Here is a 26751-nt window from a genome sequence, read left to right on the forward strand (position 1 = left end):
AATTTAAAAAAACAAAAACATCATCTTTTTTTTTTTTTTTTAGTCGGAACTACCCCCGGGCAATATTTAAAAGTTAAAGTAAAGTACCAATGATTGTCACACACACGAGGTGTGGTGAAATTATTCTCTGCATTTTGGATGCTGGCTTGCCGTATCTGCCTTGGAGACCCAATAACAAGCGGTAGAAAAGGAATTGATGGATGGGCAAAAAAGGAAAGATTTAAAAAAATAATAATAAAATAATCTTTTCGTGTGGAGTCTGCATGTCCTCCTCGTGACTGCGTTGGTTCCCTCCGGGTACTCCGGCTCCCTCCCACCTCCAAAGACATGCACCTGGGTATAGGTTGAATGGCAACACTAAATGGTCCCTTGTGTGTGAATGTTGTCTGTCTATCTGTTTTGGCCCTGCAATGAGGTGGCGACTTCCGCCCGATTGTAGCTGAGAAAAGCACCACTGCCCCCCGCAACCCCAAAGGGAATAAGCGGTAGAAAATGGATGGACGGGTATTTTTTTTTTTGCTTGGTATTACCCGCGGGCCGGATTTTGGATGCTAGCGTGCCTTCTCTGCCTAGGAGACCCAGTAACAAGCGGTAGAGAATGGATTGTAGGATGGGCGTAAAAGGACAGATTAAAAAAAATGATAATCAAAAAATAAATGAATACAATTTTTATTTACTATTTAGCCAGGACTACTCGCGGGCCGGATTTTGGACGCTGGTGTGCCGTATCTGCCAAGGAGACACAGTAACAAGCAGTAGAATATAGCTTGATGGATGGGTGAAAAAGAAAAGATTAAAAAAATAATAATTAAAAAAAATATATATTTTTTTTTTACTTGGTACTACCCGCAGGTCGGATTTTGGACGCTGGCAGGCCGTATCTGGCCCGCGGGCCGTAGTTTGGGGACCCCTGTTCTAGGCTAAGGCAAAATATCGAGATATATATTGTGTATCGTGACATGGCCTAAAAATATCGTGATATTAATAAAAGGCCATATCGCCCAGCTCTAAGTTAAGCCAAGACAAGGCTAAGTCTGACATACAATACGTGTTTTGATACGTTCTAATAAAATGTTATGAACAAAGGTATCGAAAGCAGCGCTAGGATCAAGTAGCAGCAACATGGGACACATCAGCATCCATCGTTAGCAATAGATCATCAGTCATTTTTGCGAGGGCTGTCTCCGTAGAGTGATTTACCCTGAAACTGGATTGAAAGGGTTCACAGAGATTGTTAGACGCTAACTGTACATTTTCCTGCTGTGCAACAATTTTTTTGAGTATTATTGAGATAAAGGGAAGTTTACCATGAGGTCAGGATCGAGGTTAGGTCTTTTAAGGAGAGGATGAATAACCACTTTTTGAATGCTAGGGGAACAGTGCCAGAGAAAAGTGATAAGTTTATAATATTTAGCACTGATGGTCCTAATATTACAAACAGCTCCTTGATAAGTTTCCCAGGAAGTGGGTCAAGTAAACATGTTGTTTGTTTTGTCCCATTTCTATGCCGACCCATCGCCTCCCGGGGGGGTGAACTTGGGGATGGGTCAAATGCAGAGGATCATTTCACCACACCTAGTGTGTGTGTGTGTGTGTGTGTGTGTGTGTGTGTGTGTGTGTGTGTGTGACTGACTATTGTTGGAACTTTAACTTTTGAACCCAGTTGTATTTGGTGCGCGTTGTCTTTAATCTACTTTCTAATTAGTTACATTTTCTTATTAAAGGAATCCATAAAGTCATCTGCCGAGTGGGTGGAGCGATGCTACTGTACAAAGCGTTTAAGTGACGCTGTTTTGGTTTTGTTTTATTGATTTGGGTTTGAGCGAACAGTTTGATGTATGCATCGGCTTTGAGTTTGCTTGTTTACCTTGACATAGCATACACTCACAACACACATATTTCATCAGTTCATTAGTTGCTCATTCCAACACTCGCCCACTACAACCTGGCGATCTTCAAGCAAAACGACAACAAGTAAGTGATACCGCGGTGCGTTGAGAATTCCGTCCCGAGGTGTCTTATAGGCTTATATTTGTTTGAAAGCCAAAACACTCATGTTTGGAAAAACAAAATGATGTTGAGCTCCTCTCTGAGCTGCAACCTTATCGTGGTAGAGGAGTTTGCGTGTCCCAATGATCCTAGGAGCTATGTTGTCCGGGGGCATAAAGCCCCCTGGTAGGGTCTCCCAAGGCAAACAGGTTCTAGGTGAGGGATCAGACAAAGAGCAGCTCGAAGACCTCTATGAAGAAAAAAAAACATGGACCCAAATTTCCCTCGCCCGGACGCGGGTCACCGGGTCCCCCCTCTGGAGCCAGGCCCGGAGGTGGAGCGCGATGGCGAGCGCCTGGTGGCTGGGCCTGTTCCCATGGGGCCCGGCCGGGCACAGCCCGAAGAGGCAACGTGGGTCACCCCTCCAATGGGCTCACCACCCACAGCAGGGGCCATAGAGGTCGGGTGCAATGTGAGCTGGGCGGCAGCCGAAGGCAGGGCACTTGGCGGTCCGATCCTCTGCTACAGAAGCTAGCTCTTGGGACGTGGAACGTCACGTCACAGGGGTGGAAAGAGCCTGAGCTAGTGCGCGAAGTCGAGAAATTCCGGCTGGATATAGTTGGACTCACTTCGATGCACAGCAAGGGCTCTGGAACCACTTCTCTCGAGAGGGATTGGACCCTCTTCCACTCTGGCGTTGCCGGCAGTGAGAGGCGACGGGCTGGGGTGGCAATTCTTGTTTCCCCCCGGCTCAAAGCCTGTACCTTGGAGTTCAACCCGGTGGACGAAAGGGTAGCCTCCCTCTGCCTTCGGGTGGGGGGGAAGGTCCTGACTGTTGTTTGTGCTTATGCACCAAACATCAGTTCAGAGTACCCACCCTTTTTGGGAACACTCGAGGGAGTACTGGAAAGTGCTCCCCCGGGTGATTCCCTTGTCCTACTGGGAGACTTCAACGCTCACGTTGGCAACGACAGTGAAACCTGGAGAGGTGTGATTGGGAAGAATGGCCGCCCGGATCCGAACCCGAGTGGTGTTTTGTTATTGAACGTTTGTGCTCGTCACAGATTGTCCATAACAAACACCATGTTCAAACATAAGGGTGTCCATATGTGCACTTGGCTGGCACCAGGACACCTTAGGCTGCAGTTCCATGATCGACTTTATAGTTGTGTCATCGGGTTTGCGGCGTTATATTTTGGACACTCGGGTGAAGAGAGGGGCGGAGCTTTCTACCGATCACCACCTGGTGGTGAGTTGGCTGCGATGGTGGGGGAGGATGCCGGACAGACCTGGGAGGCCCAAACGCATTGTGAGGGTCTGCTGGGAACGTCTGGCAGAGTCTCCTGTCAGACAAAGTTTCAATTCCCACCTCCGGAAGAACTTTGAACATGTCACGAGGGAGGTCCTGGACATTGAGTCCGAGTGGACCATGTTCCGCACCTCTATTGTCGAGGCGGCAGATCGGAGCTGTGGCGGCAAGGTTGTTGGTGCCTGTCGGGGCTGCAATCCTAAAACCCCTTGGTGGACACCAGCGGTGAGGGATGCCGTCAAGCTGAAGAAGGAATCCTATCAGGTCCTTTTGGCTCATAGGACTCCGGAGGCAGTGGACAGGTACCGACAGGCCAAGCGGTGTGCAGCTTCAGCGGTCGTGGAGGCAAAAACTCGGACATGGGAGGAGTTCGGGGAAGCCATGGAAAACGACTTCCGGACGGCTTCGAAGCGATTCTGGACCACCGACCGCCGCCTCAGGAAGGGGTTGCAGTGCACTATCAACACTGTGTATGGTGCGGATGGTGTTCTGCTGACCTCAACTGCGGATGTTGTGGATAGGTGGAAGGAATACTTCGAAGACCTCCTCAATCCCACCAACACGTCTTCCTATGAGGAAGCAGTGCCTGGGGAATCTGTGGTGGACTCTCCTATTTCTGGGGCTGAGGTCGCTGAGGTAGTTAAAAAGCTCCTCGGTGGCAAGGCCCCAGGGGTGGACGAGATCCGCCCGGAGTTCCTTAAGGCTCTGGATGCTGTGGGGCTGTCTTGGTTGACAAGACTTTGCAGCATCGCGTGGACATCGGGGGCGGTACCTCTGGATTGGCAGACCGGGGTGGTGGTTCCTCTCTTTAAGAAGGGGGACCGGAGGGTGTGTTCCAACTATCGTGGGACCACACTCTTCAGCCTTCCCGGTAAGGTTTATTCAGGTGTACTGGAGAGGAGGCTACGCCGGATAGTCGAACCTCGGATTCAGGAGGAACAGTGTGGTTTTCGTCCTGGTCGTGGAACTGTGGACCAGCTCTATACTCTCGGCAGGGTTCTTGAGGGTGCATGGGAGTTTGCCCAACCAGTCTACATGTGCTTTGTGGACTTGGAGAAGGCATTCGACCGTGTCCCTCGGGAAGTCCTGTGGGGAGTGCTCAGAGAGTATGGGCTATCGGACTGTCTTATTGTGGCGGTCCGTTCCCTGTACGATCAGTGCCAGAGCTTGGTCCGCATTGCCGGCAGTAAGTTCAACACATTTCCAGTGAGGGTTGGACTCCGCCAAGGCTGTCCTTTGTCACCGATTCTGTTCATAACTTTTATGGACAGAATTTCTAGGCGCAGTCAAGGCGTTGAGGGGTTCCGGTTTGGTAACCGCAGGATTAGGTCTCTGCTTTTTGCAGATGATGTGGTCCTGATGGCTTCATCTGACCGGGATCTTCAGCTCTCGCTGGATCGGTTCGCAGCCGAGTGTGAAGCGACCGGAATGAGAATCAGCACCTCCAAGTCCGAGTCCATGGTTCTCGCCCGGAAACAGGTGGAATGCCATCTCCGGGTTGGGGAGGAGACCCTGCCCCAAGTGGAGGAGTTCAAGTACCTAGGAGTCTTGTTCACGAGTGAGGGAAGAGTGGATCGTGAGATCGACAGGCGGATCGGTGCGGCGTCTTCAGTAATGCGGACGTTGTATCGATCCGTTGTGGTAAAGAAGGAGCTGAGCCGAAAGGCAAAGCTCTCAATATACCGGTCGATCTACGTTCCCATCCTCACCTATGGTCATGAGCTTTGGGTCATGACCGAAAGGATAAGATCACGGGTACAAGCGGCCGAAATGAGTTTCCTCCGCCGTGTGGCGGGGCTCTCCCTTAGAGATAGGGTGAGAAGCTCTGCCATCCAGGAGGAACTCAAAGTAAAGCCGCTGCTCCTTCACATCGAGAGGAGCCAGATGAGGTGGTTCGGGCATCTGGTCAGGATGTCACCCGAACGCCTCCCTAGGGAGGTGTTTAGGGCACGTCCAACCGGTAGGAGGCCACAGGGAAGACCCAGGACACGTTGGGAAGACTATGTCTCCCGGCTGGCCTGGGAACGCCTCGGGATCCCCCGGGAAGAGCTAGACGAAGTGGCTGGGGAGAGGGAAGTCTGGGTTTCCCTGCTTAGGCTGTTGCGCCCGTGACCCGACCTCGGATAAGCGGAAGATGATGGATGGATGGATGGATGGATGTTGACTCTAGTGATAAGCCAAGGCCAGCACAAACAGTGATGTGGAGGTTCGTAACCAATATTTTTGCTCGCAATATTGATATTAATGGTTAGCCAAAAGACAGTTTGTATCCCGAAAAACTGCTTAATGGACTTTTGCAGAAAAACACCTTCCCTTAATGAGTTTCCTTTAAGTTGGAAGCATAAAATTATGCCAAATATCTTGGTAAGATGAACATCTGTGTTGCTGAACGCACCGGAAGCTAAGGCGAGACTTGGCACAGGAATCAAAGAATAGAAAACAAGGAATTTACCCAACAGAATTTCTAAGCGCAGTCAAGGCGTTGAGGGGTTCCGGTTTGGTAACCGCAGGATTAGGTCTCTGCTTTTTGCAGATGATGTGGTCCTGATGGCTTCATCTGACCGGGATCTTCAGCTCTCGCTGGATCGGTTCGCAGCCGAGCGTGAAGCGACCGGAATGAGAATCAGCACCTCCAAGTCCGAGTCCATGGTTCTCGCCCGGAAAAGGGTGGAATGCCATCTCCGGGTTGGGGAGGAGACCCTGCCCCAAGTGGAGGAGTTCAAGTACCTAGGAGTCTTGTTCACGAGTGAGGGAAGAGTGGATCGTGAGATCGACAGGCGGATCGGTGCGGCGTCTTCAGTAATGCGGACGTTGTATCGATCCGTTGTGGTAAAGAAGGAGCTGAGCCGGAAGGCAAAGCTCTCAATTTACCGGTCGATCTACGTTCCCATCCTCACCTATGGTTGCATATAGCAAACAACGAAGCCAGCCTGAGCGTGGTGAGAAAGGTGAATAAATAGCTCTCTGATTATTGCTTGACAGCAGGTGAGTGTGCTGACCACTAAACAGAGACAGGTGAACCCAATCCGTACTCATGGTAACCAAGATAAACCCAGAGGTGCACAAAACGGGAACTAAGGGAGTCCAAAACTAACAGAACATGACTAAACAAAACATGATCCGGACCACGGATCATGACACTTCTAAAAAATAAATACAATTGGTGGGGATGATCAATATTATCACGTCCAATGGACAAGAGATTTGAGTAAGCTGCCTAACTGGTCCTGTATTTTGTAAATAATTTCAGAATATAAAGTAAACCAACTTCAGTTGAGTGCAAGACCTCAGAATTTATATTATGAAAGAGAAGACTGTCGTAATTTCAGAGGTAGGTCGACAGGACTTGTCACGCCACTGTGTGGTGTCACCTAGACAACTTTATTTTCATATTTACTTATATTTTCAGCTTGAAATACACAGTGCACCACTGTGAAAAATATTTAAGGTATTCTCAGTTATAGATCTATGAACAGGTGCTTTGCTTTTTTCCAAAAATACTGTGCGTTGTTTGTAGCCCGTAGCTGGCTTAGCTAGCGCTAACAGGCTAGGAAATGCTATGTGTGAAACTGTATTAAACATGTTTTGATTTAATCTTATCAGTCTGACAATGCTGTGAACATACCAACATGTTCCAGGTGATGGTGTTAAAAGTAGGGCTGTCAAACGAAAAAAATATTTAATTGCGATTAATCGCATTGTTCATATTTAACTCAAAATTTATCACAGGCAGGTGTAATTTTTCATAAACAATATTTCAGCCAGCCATGAACGCCCCACCCCACCTGTCCTCATATTTTTCAACTGATGTACTAGCATTTTAGGTGCAAATATCACATAGTAACATAACAACACATGTCTGGCAAATCATGATCAAAACATGAGACATTTTTTTTGTTAATATCAGGGTTTCCACTAAATTGCCAAAATACCTGTGGCCTTGGGGGGGGCTGATTAGGAGCGTGGTCGATGTGATGTCATTGCATGATTTGCTAAGATGCATATATTCTTAAAAAAATGTCATATTCATTTAAAAAAAATATGTTACTAAGTATAGTATTAACATATACATTTGTTCTTACATATTATTGTCTTTGTTCTATTTTTAAATTGTAGCTGCTTATTGTACAATTTACCTTCTTGAGAATGTTTTTTTTTTTTTTTAAAGAGATTTCTCCACTCCTTTTTGTCACTATTTCTTTAATAACAAGGACTGACTAGTGTTATTGGAGACTGCTCGTGTTTAGAGACTCTGTTTGGATACTCTCGCAGTATGCGAGTACAAAAAGCAAGCCTGGCGTCACACTTGCTTTGCGTTGTTGGGAGCCGTTCCCACATTGAAAGCCGCCAGTGTCATCTTAAATTGTGAAGATCGCTGTCGGCGGGTATTTCTGGAATATATTAAAGTAAGTCCACAGTGCGGACAAGCGGCCTCCTCTCCAGATAACCCTGTGCGTACAGTACAGCTTGCATCATCATACATCAGTAGCACTGTTCCGGGGTTTATAGTACATCTTTTTCTGGCCAAATTTTTGGTGCATCATTAATCAATAGTGCGCAAATAATAAACTATATATAGCCATTCATACTGTAACTACCTGCTGGTGTTAATGTGTGTGTTAGTGTGTTATTGTGGTAATTTTTCCCATGGTCTGTGAACACACCCTGTCGGCCAAAAATGAACAAGTCTTGTGTGTCTAGAAGTGAAGCACGGAGGCAAAGTTATTGGAATCTGTCCCGTTGTCAGCATAAAATTGGCCATAAAAGCTAAAAATAAAGTCAAACTTTGTTTGTTTTCTACTGGACACTACAATACATTATTTTACTTTATTTTGTTTGACGTGGTGGCTAGTATGAAGCTTAAATGTGTTAAATCGGATATAGCGTAGTGCAGTGGTTCTCAAATGGGGGTACGCGTACCCCTAGGGGTACTTGAAGTTATGCCAAGGGGTACGTGAGATTTTTTTAAAATATTCTAAAAATAGCAACAATTCAAAAATACTTTACAAATATATTTATTGAATAATACTTCAACAAATTATGAATGTAAGTTCATAAACTGTGAAAAAAAAATACAGCAATGCAATATTCAATGTTGACAGCTGGATTTTTTGTGGACATGTTCCATAAATATTAATATTAAAGATTTCTTTTTTTGTGAAGAAATGTTTAGAATTTAGGTCATGAATCCAGATGGATCTCTATTACAATCCCCAAAGAGGGCATTTGAAGTCGATGATTACTTCTATGTGTAGAAATCTTTATTTATAATTGAATCACTTGTTTATTTTTCAACAAGTTTTTTTGTTATTTTTATATCATTTTTTCCAAATAGTTCAAGAAAGACCACTACAAATGAGCAATATTTTGCACTCTTATACAATTCAATAAATTAGAAACTGATGACATAGTGCTGTATTTTACTTCTTTATCTCTTTTTTTCAACCAAAAATGCTTAACTCTGATTAGGGGGTACTTGAATTAAAAAAATGTTCACAGGGGGTACATCACGGAAAAAAGGTAACACTGTTGTAGTGCTTTTATTTTGAAGCCAGAAAAGTGTGAAATCGTTTTGAGAAAGTGTCTTGACATGTTTTAATGTCTGTGTGCAATAAAAAAAAGTCTCCTTTCGACATCACGTCGACCGTCTTTAATTTCTGTTGAACTTTAATGCTTTCTTACTTAATAAAGCAGTCAGAGTAACGATCTAAATGCTATGTTATCACTACTCCTCAGTTGTAATCTCAAAACGGAATTGAAGCCCCTCCCACCTCTTGACCGACACGCACAGCAGGCATTTGCGGCAGAGATATTGCCTTTGTTCACGGCAAAAAATTGTCCTTCCTTGTCGGAAGAACAACTTGTCCTGGTTTTGAACTCGATACTTCCAGAACCTAGACTTTCCTTTGTCCATTTCTGCTCGCTCGCATCAGCAGCAAGTGAACTGCAGCCAATTTCCTCTGCTACAGCCCAACCTGAGCGTCATAAAGAAATTGTTCATGTTAATCGCCTGATAAAAAAATGTGTGCTGTTATTTAAATATATAGTTAATGCGTTATCACGTTAACTTGGACAGCCCTAGTCAATAGTGATGTTTGATCGTCTCATGGCTGCTACCCAGGCTATTCGCCGTCTTTTTTAGCTCACTAATTTGACTTCCTCAGGCTTTGCTTCTACGCTGGAAATTAGACAAATTTCACCAAAACATTTTTTTGTCTAAAGCAATAATCACAACAATTGTGGCAGTTAATTTGCACTATGTTTTGAAATTTATACAGAAAAAAAAAACTTCAGGAAAGAGTCTTGCATTTGGCGTGTAAATAAGCTATTCAGATGACCGCAAGACTTACAATGAATTGTGTTTCCACAGCACATTTTCAAGCCCTGTTGTAATGAAATGTGATCATCTACAAATACACACTTTTGTCACTCAAGAATTTTCCCTCACAGGATTATTAAATGATATTTATTAATTTTGTTGCTGAAATCTGAAACATCTCTGTCCTCATTGCTCATCCCTGGGTCTGCAGGAACTCGGATCATCTACGACAGGAAATTCCTACTTCAGTGTCGGACTTCTCCTCTGACTCGCACACCTCCAAAACTCCCCGACATCCCAGGAGTCACCACGTCACTCAAACGGGAGTCCTCCACCGAGACAAACCAGCTGACTGAGAGCAGTGATGCTGAGCAACATAGCTTACATGCAGAGACTGCAGGTAAACATTGCCTACTTCTTCCTCACATTTCTATATGTTTTCATACTATTAGAATGATACTTGGATATATCTTAAAGTGGTCAGTGGACAGCTTGAAAAACAGTCTAGATTGATGTTCTCTGAAATGGAGTCAAATCTAAATAACTAGCAACACAAGTGAGTACACCTCATCGTAAACATGTCCAGATTGTGTCTACAGCAGCGGTCTTCCAGGCCAAGGAGCCCCAAACTAATGGAGAGATTGAGCGGAGTCCTCTTACTTATAAATCTTATATGTAATTGTTTTAAGTCAAACTGGTCCTAAAGGTACCTTGTTATTGGTCAATACTCACTTTTCTTTCCTCATTGGAGGGAATAGGTACAGATGGTCACTACAGGTTTTTAGTGCAAGTCGTAACTTATGCCTAAAATATACATCAATTAACTCCTAAGTTGGGATGTAACAGTAAAGGGTATAATGATAAACAATAGTAAAATTCCTGACGGTCAATAATACCCTTTAAATGTTTAATTAGTGAAAAAGCGTCATTTACTAATGCATTTCGGCAACACTGCTTGCTTCCTGGATACACAGTCTGGGCAGCGCTGATGCATGCGCACATGCTTCGTTTGACTTGAAGAAACATGGCGGAAGACAACTATACGGACATTGCTACGAAGATTTCCCCTCGGAGTAAACATAGCCGAGCGCTTGGTTCAACTTCATTTTCCCTCACTTCATTTCCGTGGAGTCTCGGCGTGTGTTTAGGAGTGCACTGCTCTTTTTAGATGGAGATAGGTGTGAACAAAATTAGAGACAAACACACTTGTCTCACACTAAAAGTATACAACGAAGGAGAAAACTATTTCATGTTGCTTTAATTTTCTCAGCTGCTGTGACTTAGAGTTAATGACAGCAGGCTATGTTTATAAAGTCCAGCTCAGTGGCTTTGTGGTTAGAGTGTCCGCCCTGAGACTGGAAACCCCAGCCGAGTCATACCAAAGACCATTGCCTCCCTGCTTGGCACTCAGCATCAAGGGTTGGAATTGGAGGTTAAATCACCAAATGATTCCCCAGCGCGGCGCACGCTGCTGCTCACTGCTCCCCTCATTTCCCAGGGGGTGAACATGGGGATGGGTCAAATGCAGAGGAGAAATTTCACCACATTTATTGTGTGTGAGAAGGTCGTTGGAACTTTAACTTAAGTCTTTAGTTTGTTTACTGGGATGGTCACTTGTCCTTTACTGAACTGCTAACTGTATCAATGTTCAAATAACATATATACAAGACAATGTTTTGTAATCTCATCCAACTGAACGCAGGCTGTGAAGATTTTGTATTCGAAACTCCTGTTTATTTTTGTTGGCCAAACTTTTGCACTGAAACACGTGGAGGCATTGTTAGAGAAGAACAAAACTTGTTTATTAGACTTCATCTTCATTGGCCACACTGCTTTGTGTTTTATATTGATATCAAAAAGTAAACACCATAGTTTTTTTACATAACATGTTTATTTTTATTTTTTTCAAAGTAATTACTTTAAAAACCATTAATATGTCATAGCATTTTGTTCATGTTTTATGATGTATAGTTAGATCCTATACGACATATTTCTGCTCAAACTCTAAATGGATCTGTCCCACCAATACAGCACGTACATGTACATGTAAATGTACATAACTTTAAAAAGAAAAAAACCCTCTCTCCATCAAAAAGTTTAAAATAGAGATAAAGGAATTATGTAATGAGAAAAAGATGACACGTTGATATTATTTACCATAATACATATATTTGTCTTTAATTAAATGGATAACGTTTATCTATGGCCTTTTTATTGGACTTTACAAATTACATGACTTCGTCACATTCACACCCTACCCCAACTCAGTTTTACCTAACCTAATCAATAATCGTAATTTCAAAATTGATTAAAAAAAGTGTTTTTATTATTTTGGCCGTAATTGTGCAGCCCTATGTGTAAGACTCGATCTCATGCATAAACACTAGTTCTTTAAAAAAAAATGTTTTTATCATTTCCATAAAGTGCTATCTTTCACAATTTTCACATACTGTATGGTGACTTGTCCAGGGTGTACACCGCCTTCCGCCCGATTGTAACTGAGAGAGGCTCCAGCGCCCCCCGCAACCCCGAAGGGAATAAATGGTAGAAAATGGATGGATGGATGGATTACTTTGTTTATAATGTCTATGCGGCTTTCATATGCACATTAAATTTCTACTTGAGGTTTATGAAACTGTGTGTTTATCTAAAATAATGGTTCCTCTACAAAGGTAATCATTATGAATGTGAATTTGGTTAGAAGATATCAGTATAAGTACCGTATTTTTCGGATTATAAATCGCTCCGGAGTATATGTCGCATCGGCTGAAAATGCATAATAAAGAAGGAAAAAAAACATATATACGTCGCACTGGACTATAAGTCGCATTTTTGGGGGAAATTTATTTAATAAAATCCAACACCAAGAATTGACATTTGAATAGTTAACAACAGGCTGAATAAGTGTACGTTATATGCTACATAAATAACCAACTGAGAAGGTGCCTGGTATGTTAATGTAACATATTATCGTAAGAGTCATTCAAATACCTATAACATATAGAACATGCTATAAGTTTACCAAACAATCTGTCACTCCTAATCGATAAATCCTATGAAATCTTCTTTCTTGATGTCACTTCTAAACAACTCTGCCAACTCCAAAGGTATGCGTCGCTTCCTCTTGTCGTTTTCTGCTGCATATTTCACTACGTCCAGCTTGTAATCTGCAGTACATGATTTCCTTTTCGGTGCCATTTTTGCTCAGCCCATCTCAGTTTTTATAAATTACCACCAACGATGAAATTATCAATTTTAATAGCTACGGCAGTAGCATATAGCATATAGCAGTTAGTATCCCATGACCCACAATGCACTTCTGCCATGACCCTCCCCCGCCAAATACTTATTGGTTGACGTGTGTGTGACGATTGCTGATATTTTCTTTGTCTCTTCCGCAAATGAGATAAATAATATTATTTAATATTTTACGGTATCGTGTTAATAATTTCACACATAAGTCGCTCCGGAGTATATGTCGCACCCAAACTATGAAAAAAACTGTGACTTATAATTTGAAAAATACGGTACTTTTTGAAAATGTTGAGCACATTTAAAAATACAGCGATAATTTTGTTCACAAACACTGTGATAAGAAATGTTCATACCGTGACATCCCCACTTCTAAGTCACTCACAGTGTATACAGAAGAACATATACAACACACAAATAAAACCATTAAACACAATGATTGAATTAATTGTAATAAAAAGACAACAACTTCTTGTTGTTGAGCTACTACTTTGCATCCAACTTTGTCTCTCAAAGTCACACAATCACACAATGCCTTCATCTAGCGCTCCAAAGCCACACCGTGTCTTCACTGTAAAAGCACTGCATGCATACATCCTGCTTGACTACATTCAACTAAATAGTCCTCCTTCGATTATCGCAGGGGGTGACGTTCCAGGCCCCCACCGTAGTCAGTGAATGTCTGCAAAGTAGTGACACAATTTATTTTATGATTTTTATAAATATGATACGCAATTAAACTTTTGAAAGCCTTCCACACTGTTAACACACACTCTTGTAAACACTTTATATGCTCTTAAAACACTAAAACTTATGTAAAAATATTACTATGTAAGACAAATGGATACAACTACAATAAGAGGGCCCTCGGTTACACACACTTTATAATTCCGGAGGTTATCTTGCAGTTGTAGTTACCTTCTTTAACCTTTGTTGGTGTCTTTCATGTGTTTATACCTTCTTAAAGTATTGTCCCAAACTAAACAGGAAGTATAACCTCCTCTTCTCCACTCAAATAACTAAACAAAGCCTTCATGAACATTAATATTAATTTTTTTTGATGATATTGCTTGTGACAGTCAAAAAATCAGGAACAAATGTGCGGCTAATATCTGTGCCATTTATTCTCTCTTTGCTTTTTATTATGTTATTTTTAAGTTCTACAGCACACAGCTGCAAATGAGACATACTGAACCATGTAAAATAACAAAAAATATGTTGTTACTGTAATCTTTTTTAGTGTTGCTGTAGAACTGTGTGAGCTATGTGGCTCCAATACTAACTCGGGTACGAATCATTTATCCTTTTACTACAGTGTGTTGGATCAATGTTAATGAGTTTTTACATTTGTGAAAAAATTGCAAGGGGGACTATGAACAAAATATTTCTTTAAAACTGTAATAAAAAAAAAATATGTATATATACAGTATGTATATATGTATGTATGTATATATATATGTATATATGTATGTATGTATGTATATATGTATACATATGTATGTATGTATATATATGTGCGTGTATATATATGTATGTATGTGTGTATATATGTATGTATGTATATATATGTGTGTATATATATATGTATGTGTGTGTGTGTATATATATACAGTGGGGCAAAAAAAAATTTAGTCAGCCACCGATTGTACAAGATCTCCCACTTAAAATGATGACAGAGGTCTGTAATTTTCATCATAGGTACACTTCAACTGTGAGAGACAGAATGTGAAAAGAAAATCCAGGAATTCACATTGTAGGAATTTTAAAGAATTTATTTGTGAATTATGGTGGAAAATAAGTATTTGGTCAACCATTCAAAGCTCTCACAGATGGAAGGAGGTTTTGGCTCAAAATCTCACGATACATGGCCCCATTCATTCTGTCCTTAACACAGATCAATCGTCCTGTCCCCTTAGCAGAGAAACAGCCCCAAAGCATGATGTTTCCACCCCCATGCTTCACAGTAGGTATGGTGTTCTTGGGATGCAACTCAGTATTCTTCTTCCTCCAAACACGACGAGTTGAGTTTATACCAAAATGGATACATGGATGATAGAGCAGAGGATTGGGAGAATGTCATGTGGTCAGATGAAACCAAAATAGAACTTTTTGGTATAAACTCAACTTGTCGTGTTTGGAGGAAGAAGAATACTGAGTTGCAAATAAATTATTTAAAATTCCTACAATGCGAATTCCTGGATTTTTGTTTCACATTCTGTCTCTCACAGTTGAAGTGTACCTATGATGAAAATTACAGACCTCTGTCATCATTTTAAATGGGAGAACTTGCACAATCGGTGGCTGACTAAATACTTTTTTGCCCCATTGTATATATGTATATATATATGCATATGTATATATTTATATATGTATATATATATATATATATATATATATATATATATATATATATATATATATATACATATATATATATATATATATATATATATATATATATAATATTAGAATAGAATAGAAGAATAGAATAGAATTAACTTTATTGTCATTATATTTGCATATAACGAGATTAAAGACTCCAACTTAAGGTGTGGTAGTGGGAACAAATATGGGGTGAAATAAATGACATAAGAGGTAATAAAGGAAAAACTAACAATTGAAATAAACAGACTACTATCCAATAAAAATAATAAGCAATTCTGTACAATATACAAAACACTATAGAAGTACAAAATACAAATACTGTACAATATACAGAGCAAGACAGGAGTACCGAAGTAATAAATAACAATCAGTGACGGACGTATTGCATTGGAAGGGTAGTATTTCACAGTAGGGTATTAGGGCATGATATTGTATAGGGGTGAATTATTATTATTATAAGTTAGAGTTCAACATGGTGACAGCTTTGGGAAAGAAGCTGTCTCTGAACCTGTTTGTTCTGGCTCTGATACACCTGTAGCGCCTGCCTGGCAAGTCGAACAGGTGGAAGCAGCCCCAAGTCGAACAGGTGGAAGCCAGGGTGTGTGCTCTGTTGAGGCAACGGGAGTTGTGTAAGTCCTTCAGGGAGGGCAGGGGACAGCCGATGATTTTTTGTGCCGACTTTATGACCCTCTGAATCGCCTGTTTGTCTGCTTCAGTGCAGCTGGCGTACCACACTGTTATGCAGTACGTCAGCAGGCTCTCGACAGCCGAGCGATAGAAGGGGGCCAAGTTTTACTGTCTGAGGTCGGTTGGTCAGGAAGTCCTTAATCCAAAGACAGGTGGGTGAGGGTAGGCCTAAGTCCAGCAGTTTGGTGACCAGGATGTCTGGAATGATGGTATTGAAGGCGGAGCTATAGTCAATGAAAAGCATCCTGACATAGCTCCACCGGTGTTCCAGGTGGCTCAGTGTGGAGTGGAGAGCCATGGATATGGCGTCATCTGTGGATCTGTTTGCCCGGTAGGAAAAACTGCTGTGGGTCTAGGGTGGGGGGGAGGCAGGCTTTGATGTGGTGGAGGACCAGCCTCTCGAAGCACTTCATGATGACAGGTGTGAGTGCTACTGGGCGATAGTCATTGAGGTTGTTTGTGTCAGCTTTCTTGGGTACCGGGATGATTGTGGCAGATTTAAGGCAGGGTGGGATGAATGCCTGTGCCAAGGAGAGGTTGAAGAGGACGGTGATAATGTAGGAGAGCTGGTCGGCGCATGCTTTGAGCACCTTCCCGGGTACACCGTCTGGACCAGTCGCCTTCCTGGGGTTCACTGCCTTGAGCACCCGCCTGACCCCGTGCTCCTCAAGAATGAGTCTGGGGGTTGGGGGGGTTGGGGGTGATGGTGGTGGTGTGGCTGTGACTGATTGTGATGTCTCAAAGCGTGCAAAAAAGCAGTTCAGCTCCTCTGCTAGCGATGCATCCCAGTCCCCGGTGACTGCGTCACAGCCTTTGTAATTGGTGATGTGCTGTATGCCCTGCCACATCTGCCGTGGGTTGTTGCTCGAGAGGTGGTCTTCGATCCTCTCTTTATAGTCCATCTTGGCTTCTCTGAGTCCTCTCTTCAGGTCAGCACGCGCGGCGCTGTATAGAGCACTGTCACCTGACCTGAAGGCAATGTCCCGGGCCTTGAAGAGCATGCGGACCTGGCATGTCATCCAGGGTTTCTGATTTGGGTAAACCCAGATGTTTTTTTTCACAGTGACATTGCTGATACAGTACTTTATGTAGGATAGTACCGACTCTGTGTGTGTGGGCAGGTCTTGGTCTTTGAAAACATCCCACGCAGTTTGTGCAAAGCAGTCCTGTAGCTGGGGGAGTGCATCCTCAGGCCAGGTTGTAACAGTCTTTATTACTGCTTGTGTCCTTGATCTGAGGGGGGTGTAAGCAGGGATGAGCAGCAAAGAGAGGTGGTCTGACTGGCCTAGGTGGGGGAGGAGGATGGCTCTATATGCCTCTTTGATATTACAGTAAACATGGTCCAAAGTGTTTCCCCCTCTAGTAGGGCATTTAACAAACTGGTAAAATTTAGGTAGTACTGTTTTCAAATTGGCTTTATTAAAATCACCAGCAATAATGTGAGCACCATTGGGGTGGGCACGCAGCTGTTTGTTTACTGTATTTAGCAGTAGGGAGAGAGCCATGCTAACATTAGCATCTGGTGGTAGGTAAACTGCCGTGATGATTACTACTGTTAGCTCTCTTGGCAGAAAAAAAGGTCGACATTTCACTGACATAAACTCTAGGTCGGGGGAACAGTTACTGTCTATTATAGTGCTGTTATTAGACCATGCGTTATGTACATAAACACAGAGACCACCTCCCCTGCTCTTACCCAAGTCCTTGTTTCGGTCCCGCCGTAGCAGCGTGCGGCCAGCTAGCTGCACCGCATTGTCCGGGATTAGGGGGTGAAGCCAGGTCTCGGAAATGACCAAAAAACAGCAGTCCTGAATGTAGCTATTTCCAGCTAGCTCAAGTTTTAGCTCGTCCATTTTGTGAGCCACAAAATGGACAAAATAGGAGAATATTAGGGGTGTAATGGTACGTGTATTTGTATCGAACCGTTTCGGTATGGGGGTTTCGGTTCGGCACACAAGCTGCTCTGCTGTCTGTGTCTGTCTCTGCCTCATTGTCCCGCCCACACAACCATCTGATTGGTTACATACAAAGCCAATCAGCAGTGCGTATTCAGAGCGATGTAACAGCCAATCAGCAGTGCATATTCAGACTTCAGAACGATGTAGTCAATGCTTTAGCGTCGACCAGATATTCGTCTAGCAGGGGAGGAGCGGACTCTACCCAAATTATACTAAACACTTCCCCAGTCAAAACTATTACAAACATCACTATGAGCCCGTTGACCTTCTAGAAACTTAAACTTCATCTCAGCTCGCTCACAGTATAGGCTTGAGATGAAAGCTAATTAGCTTTTAGCGTAACGTTAGCTCATTTTCCTGTGTGTGTGTATGTGTGTGGGTGCGTGTGTGTACGTGTGCGTGTTTTAGGCGCAGCAAAGCCCTGTCTGTCTGTTATTTCATTGAACTCAATTGTGTTTAGGGATGAATAGTCTCTCCTATTGCAATTGTACTATTTTTCAGCAATAGTTACATGAATCATTAGTAATGTAGCAGCCTAGTTTTGAATAGCAGGGTCCCTGCTATCACATGTCGATAAAAATACAACATTTACATATTAAAAGTCAACTACAGGCTTCCCAAATGCTGTAATAAATTAAGCATGATGAGTTGACATTAAACAGTTTCGATGGAAACTGTTTAATGTTAAACTTTTTATATGTAGAAGAAAGGTTTTGTCATTTTATTTAATCAAAGCAACAACTTGAGGCAGTTTAATGTGGATTAACGTGGGCAGAATTATTAAAGTGTTCGCTAATGTTAAAAAGAAAAAGCCATTGTTTACAAATTTGGTAAATATCTAACCCCAAAATGTATATTTTGTTGATTTCTTACTGTACCGAAAATGAACCGAACCGTGACCTCTAAACCGAGGTACGTACCGAACCGAAATTTTTGTGTACCGTTACACCCCTAATATATATATATATATATATATATATATATATATATATATATATATATATATATATATATATATATATATATATATATATGTATGTATATATATATATATATATATATGTGTGTGTGTATGTTTACATATATATATATATATATGTATATGTGTGTGTGTGTATGTATGTGTACATATATATATATATATGTATGTGTTTGTATGTATGTGTACATATATATATGTATGTATGTGACATCTAAACCGAGGTACGTACCGAACCAAAATTTTTGTGTACCGTTACACCCCTAATATATATATATATATATATATATATATATATATATATATATATATATATATATATATATATATATATATATATATATATATATATATATATATATATATATATATATATATATATATACATACATATATACGTATATATATACATGTATATATATATATACGTACATATATACGTATATATATACATGTATATATATATATACGTACATATATATATGTGTATATATATATATATATATATATATATATACATATATATATATATGTACGTATATATATATATATATACGTATATATGTATATATATATATACGTATATATGTATAATATATATATGTATATATATATGTATATATATATATATAATATATATATATATATATACATATAATATATATATATTAGGGGTGTAACGGCACACAAAAATTTTGGTTCGGTACTTACCTCGGTTTAGATGTCACGGTTCGGTTCATTTTCGGTACAGTAAGAAAACAACAAAATATAAATTTTTGGGTTATTTATTTACCAAATTTGTAAACAATGGCTTTATCCTTTTAACATTGGGAACACTATAATAATTCTGCCCACGTTAATCCACATTAAACTGCCTCAAATTGTAGCTCAGATTAAATAAAATGACAAAACTTCTTTTTATATATAAAAAGTGCAACATTTAACAGTTTCAAGTCAATTCATCATGCTTAATTTATTACAGCATTTGAGAAGCCTGTAGTTAGTTGATTTTTAGTATGTAAATGTTGTATTTTTGTCAATATGTGATAGCAGGGACCCTGCCATTCAAAATTAGGCTGCTACATTACTAATGATTAATGTAACTATAGCTGAAAAAAATAGTACAATAGCAATAGGAGAGACTATTCATCCCTGAACACCATGGAGTTCCAGTGAAATAACAGACAGACAGGGCTTTACTGCCCCTAACACACACGCACGCACACCAGGGGCGTCACTAGACCTAATACTGTACTGGAGCACACCTGGGGCACAAATAATTCATGTGAGCGTGCAAAGCGCGCAAGCAAAAACATTTTTAGCACTTATTTATCATAAAAAATACATAAATAGTGCTTTAAACTATGAAAACATATCAGATTATGTTGTATGGATCTTTGATTAACCACCTAAAATTAACTAATGCCTTTGACCTACTTGTGCACTTTTTTACTGCAGACTTCTAAACTGCTACTGGTAAAAGCAAAAAGGAGGAGCAATGAATCTTTTTGAAATATATATTGCAGTAGTCATCTGCAAATTTAACATCTACAAAAGTAAAACAAAAAATAAAGCACCCCTACATCTCTGGGTTCTTTTATATTATTTAATTTCCATTTATGGCAATGTGGCTAATCCTATTTCAAATACACAAAACTATAAAATATACACAAAACAATAAAGCCACAGTAGTAGAATAAATGAACAACTGTTGTGTGTCTGTTCAGGGAATCATTTTCTGAGAAGTAAACTGTAACGTCTTGTTTTCATTTTTGCAAAGTGGTCAATCACTCTGGACAGACATGGAAATATTACAGTAACTGTTATACATTTAAACGTTTTATGTACATATATATATATATATATATATATACATCAATGACGTGCGGCGAGGTTCATTGGTGGGTCGTGACATAAAAGTGGATTGTGTGTCATTTTCAGTGAGTCGCAGTCAGATGTGTGCATGAAATAAAAAAAAGTTTAGGGAGAAAAAAATAAAATCAAATTGTGGCAACAAAACCAGATATTTTTATCCATTTTTCTAGTGACTATTAGTGAGTATTTTAGCAAAAGGCAAACCGACTAACAAGTTGGAGGAGGACTCAGGACCGACATGGAAATATATTTAAAAAAAATCTAAGTGGGGCAACAAAACCCGATATTTTCAGCCATCTTTCTGAAAACAAATGCAGAAATGTTACTATTTTTTCTGGAAACAAAACCAGATGCTTTAGCTGTAGCCATATTTCTGGTGACAAAACAAGATTATTTTAGTCAAAGTCACACCGATTAACAAGACAAGTCTACTGTGTTATTTTTCTGTAAAATAATAATGGAATGATTTAAAAATTTTGGCTCACGACTTGACGATATGGAAAAAGTGTTTCTTCCTGAAGATAAACCATTTGAGAAGCACTCAACTCACACATGCTTACTCCAAATCATGATGCAGAACCAGCAGACAATAACCAACATTATGTTTCATGTTCATTGGAAATTCCCCCGACAGCTCGTACAGCAAATGAATATGTTTATCTTGATACAAGGAATATTGTTAGCTAACCTAGCATCAACTTAAGACAACGATGTTGCCTAGCTAGCTAGGACTTCACTTACATCTCTCATACCTCGCTGCTTCTTCCCTGCTGCGGGCGAATAACTTTCTGATATCCATCTAGGAGTTACAGTTTGAGTCAAATCAAAATCAAAATAATATAATTAACAAATTGTTGTTGGCTAACGTTACCTACCTCAGCAGTGATTCGCATCTTCTCTCTCTCTCTCTCTCTCTCTCTCTCTCTCTCTCTCTCTCAACTGAAGTCTTGATCCACACGTGAATAAATTACCATATTAGTTAGTCATGTGCCCATTGTTACGTGGAGTGAATACAGTAGCAATCAATTACCATACTAAGTAGTATGTGCGCTGTTGTCTATGTTATGTAGACTTAAAACTCTGAAGCGTTTTTTTTTATTGCAGATCAACACTGGGGCTCGTGCCCCAGTGAAATATGTCTGGCGACGCCACTGACGCACACAGCAAAATGAGCTAACGTTACGCTAAAAGCTAATTAGCTTTCACCTCAAGCCAGGACTGCGAGCGAGCTGAGCTGCAGTTCAGGTTTCTAGAAGGTCAACAGGCTCATAGTGATGTTAGTAGTAGTTGACTGGGTGGTGTTTATTATAATTTGGGGTAGAGTACACTGTCTTATGTTCACCTGCTAAACACATATCTGCTCAACGCTGAAGCATTGACGACATGCGCTTTGAATACGCACTGCTGATTGGCTGTTACCGCTCTGAATACGCACTGCTGATTGGCTGTTATCGCTTTGTATGTAACCAATCAGATGGTTGGGTGGATGGGACAATGCTAGGTACTGACACAGAGGCAGAAGAAGCAAAGCTGCTTGTTAAAGGGGAACATTATCACAATTTCTGAAGGGTTAAAACCAATAAAGATAAGTTCCCAGTGGCTTACTTTATTTTTCGAATTTTTTTACAAAGTTTTACCCATCACGCAATACCCCTAAAAACGGCTTCAAAGTGCCTGATTTTAACCGTCTTTATATCCACCAGTCCATTATCCTGTGACGTCACAGCGTGATTACATAGAAACAAACATGGCGGATAGCACAGAAAAGTATAACGATATTAGCTCGGATTCAGACTCGAATTTCAGTACCGTAAGCGATTCAACAGATTACGCATGTATTGAAACGGATGGTTGGAGCGTGGAGGCAGGTAGCGAAAACAAAATTGAAGAAGAAACTCAAGCTATTGAGCCATATCACGACAGACAGCGGACACGGCAGGAAGCGAGGACGAATTTGGCGATCGCCTTCTAACCAACGATTGGTATGTGTTTGTTTGGCATTAAATGTGGGTGGAGGGAAAGGCTGGATGCAAATATAGCTACAAATGAGGCATAATGATGCAATATGTACATACAGCTAGCCTAAATAGCATGTTAGCATCGATTAGCTTGCAGTCATGCCGTGACCAAATATGTCTGATTAGCACACTCCACATAAGTCAATAACATCAACAAAACTCACATTTGTGCATTCATGCACAACCTTATAAGTTTGGTGGACAAAATGAGACAGAAAAAGAAGTTGCATAATTCATATCCAGGGGGTTTACCTCGCTCGTCTGCGGGAAGAGACTGCTGTCGTCCCTGAATAGCTCGCACTCGGGCAGATTCAGTGGTGGTCTATTTTCCAATATTGCAGATTTTGTTGACTTTATCGTTGTGCTGCTTTGAGTTTCGCAAACTTTCTTGTGTGGATATCGGAAAAATAACAGAGCTGATTGGACTTGGTGCGTGAAATAAGATTGAGAAAATGGCGGATTGCTTCATGTTGTGACGTTGAAAGATCATCGCTCGACAGGCTATCAATTGAAAGGCGTTTAAATCGCCAAATTCACCCTTTTAGAGTTCAAAAATCGGTTAAAAAAACATGTGGTCTTTTTCTGCAACATCAAGCTATATTTTGACGCTTACATAGGTCTGGTGATAATGTTCCCCTTTAAGACTTTAGCTTAGAAACTCGTTCGGTACACCCCCGTACCAAACCGAGACTCAATACAAATACACGTACCGTTACACCCCTAATATAAATATGTATATATATATATATATATATATATATATATATATATATATATATATATATATATATATATATATATATTGTATTTCCTTGAATTGCCCCCGGGTATATTTTATCCGCATGCTTCGTTTTACCGCCGGGTCAAACTCGTTTTGCAAAATAATTAGCGCATTCTTAGAATTAGTGCATGCCTAGAATTACTGCCGGGTCAAACTTGTTTAGCAAAATAATTAGTGCATGCCTCGGTTTACCGCCAGGTCAAACTCGTCATGTCACGAGTGTGTAACACGGGTGGGAAATAAGCCATATTTCCTGTCATGGCATCCCCTCATATTAACTGCGCCGTTTCCACGTTTAATCTCACGAGTTTAACACAGGCGCTCACGTGACCCGCTGCAGCCTATCGCGCTCTATATAATCCAGCGTTCCAAGATGGCTGCCAGGTGTGGTGGCTAAGACTGGGGACATCTGAAGCCGATATGTTTTAAAGTTGTCGTTTGCCTGCATATCGTAAAAACAACCGTCCATCATTTTACAACTAATTGTAAATTTATAGGTGCCGACCATCAGGGCCGAATTGGGATGAGAGATTGTGGCGATGTTCAGATATTAAGCAGAGTTGGTAAGTGAATTTGTTTGCTAAAAGTAGCTACTAACCGTACCCATGTATTTTCTATGGGCGGTTAGCATCGGGTTTTAATCCCATTTCCTCCAATGTTTCTGCTCCGATTGAATTTATATTTATGTCGAGTCTTTATTTTGGGTACTTTCATACGGTGACTGAGTGTTGTGGCATTTTAAGGCCATCTGCATTTTTTCTGCTACATATTAACTGTTCTGAAGGTTCGCATATTTATGTAATTGTTGCTTTAGTTCTACAAATAGGAGATCGTTTCTGTTAAGGGTTTAACAGTTGGAGAGTAGCCGTGCGCAACCCAAAGGTGCCTGGTTCAATCCCCACCTAGTACCAACCTCGTCATGTCCGTTGTGTCCTGAGCAAGACACTTCACCCTTGCGCCTGATGGGTGCTGGTTAGCGCCTTGCATGGCAGCTCCCTCCATCAGTGTGTGAATGGGTAAATGTAGAAGTAGTGTCAAAGCGCTTTGAGTACCTTAAAGGTAAAAAAGCGTTATAGAAGTACAACCCATTTATTTATTTATTTCATATGTGTCGTTTGGAAAGGTAAAATGTGTTTCTTTAAGTTGTTTAACCGCTGCTGTGGCTTCGGTTGCAATGGTTTCTGGTTGCTATGGTTACGGGCAGTTCCGTTTCCGCCGGCACGTTAAACAAAGTGTTAAAAGAGCTCCGGCATAACAAGCAACGTAGCGTCGGTAATACTACACGGGAGATAGTTCACCACGGTTGCAGTTCAGAGAAATAACCACAGTAAGCTTCCTATTTCAGTGTGTTATAAGTGACAGTTTATAAGTTGCACTCGTTAAAGTTTAGGACGTTTGGGCACTCTCTTTGCCAGTAGATGTGTGTGTGTGCTAACCACAGCTCGCATGTGTTTTTGTTTGCTGCACAGTGACTTCACGAAGGGCAGGTTTAGTCACAAATTAGTTAAGTTTGTTAAAGAGACCCTCTCCCCTGTGACTGCTTAATATTTGGAGAGCGAGTGTAGAACATTATAAAGAGTTTAGTTGTGTGCTATCGTGGCTACATTGCTGCGAGGGAAGTGGACAGCGCGAGGTTGGAGTGTAAATTGCTCGCGCTCACGGACTAGTCGACAGAGAGGTGACCAAGGAAGAGGCTGGTTCTACTCTCGCTCCAGACTGGACTCGTGAGGCAGTTAACGGAATATCTGCCGAGCCCCTCCGCCCCGACTTCTCTTCTCTACAACGGGAGGTGTCCCCCTTTGTATCCAGCATTTTCAACTCACCCACCCCTGCCCTACGTGCACCACCGATTCAGCAGGACCACAAAGGACAATCTTCTGGCCCAGTCAAGAGGTCCAGGTTGGACTGTGTTTGTGTTTGTGTTGTCTGATTGGTTTAATGCGGGAGGTTCTATTGGGGAGGTAGCGTGTGAGTGGGGACGAGTGTATGAGTGTAATTAATGTGTGTTTATTATTGTCTTGTTATTGTATGTTGATGTGGTGTATATAGTAAATTGTTCACCTATATAAGCCATCTCCTCTCACTCTCTCTTAGACTAGATTTATTGGGTAAATAGTGAATAATTGGAGCATCCCCCCAAGGTAAAATACAGTCCTTTAAAGGCTCCCGTACATTAACGTTTTTTTATTGAATGTGCTTTTCATGATGGTATCCTTACATCACACTCAAATTTATAAGCTCATGCCTAAATTTACCGCATGCCTTTGGTAAGCGCCGGAGTGAGAAGAGGTTTTAAAATTATTAGTACATGCTTACTTTTACCGCATGCCTTTGGTAAGCGCAGGAGTGAGAAGAGGTTTTAAATTAATTAGCGCCCCGGCGGCAATTCAAGGAAATACGGTACATTTTAATTTACCTGACGGAATCTATAAAGTACTATCCCTCTATCTATCTATCCATCTATACATACATACATACATACATACATACATACATACATACATATATACATAGATACAAGTCTGGAAAGAAAAGCTGTACAATTACAGTACAAATGGAGAGGAGAGGTAAGAAAAGAAAACCTCGGAAGAATAGAACTTTTCTTTCGGAACAGTAACATATTTATTTATATATATCAAATGTTTTTGGACTGAGACCATGAATCTTGGCCTCACAGGTTGGTGACCACTGATCTAAAGTAATGGTTCTCTTACTTTAGTACAATTTGAAGTATTCTATCCACTTCTGTTTATCTTATCAGAAGCAACCATAAAAGGTCAAATCCAGGATCTGACATTGAGACACTCAAATTGCATTTGTAGTAGGGCTGTACAAATTAGTGCTGTACAAATTAGTGCTTTAATGCGGATTGAAAATTAATAATAAACAAAAGCAAAGATGCATTAAAATCAAAAAACAAAAATGTAGTTGCCGTGGATTATTTTGATAAATTACGATTAAATTAATTAATTTTCAAACTACAAACCCTGTTTCCATATGAGTCGGGAAATTGTGTTAGATGTAAATATAAACGGAATACAATGATTTGCAAATCATTTTCAACCCATATTCAATAGAATTCACTACAAAGACAAGATATTTGATGTTCAAACTCATAAACCATTTTTTTTTTTTTTTGCAAATAATGATTCACTTAGAATTTCATGGCTGCAACACGTGCCAAAGTAGTTGGGAAAGG

The 26751-nt window shown here is 40.8% G+C and overlaps 1 protein-coding gene across 1 annotated transcript in view; it reads left to right on the plus strand.

Moving 5' to 3' along the window:
* Positions 1-26751, plus strand: part of LOC133536302 (eukaryotic translation initiation factor 4E-binding protein 2-like) — a 57920-nt gene that overhangs the window by 18550 nt on the left and 12619 nt on the right. Inside the window, exon 3 of the mRNA XM_061876728.1 lies at positions 9829-10017. Within this exon, the coding sequence (XP_061732712.1) occupies positions 9829-10017 (189 nt within the window). The remainder of the gene's footprint in view (positions 1-9828; positions 10018-26751) is intronic.

The sequence above is a fragment of the Nerophis ophidion genome, linkage group LG17, assembly GCF_033978795.1.
Source record: "Nerophis ophidion isolate RoL-2023_Sa linkage group LG17, RoL_Noph_v1.0, whole genome shotgun sequence".
Classification (NCBI taxonomy): Eukaryota; Metazoa; Chordata; class Actinopteri; order Syngnathiformes; family Syngnathidae; genus Nerophis; species Nerophis ophidion.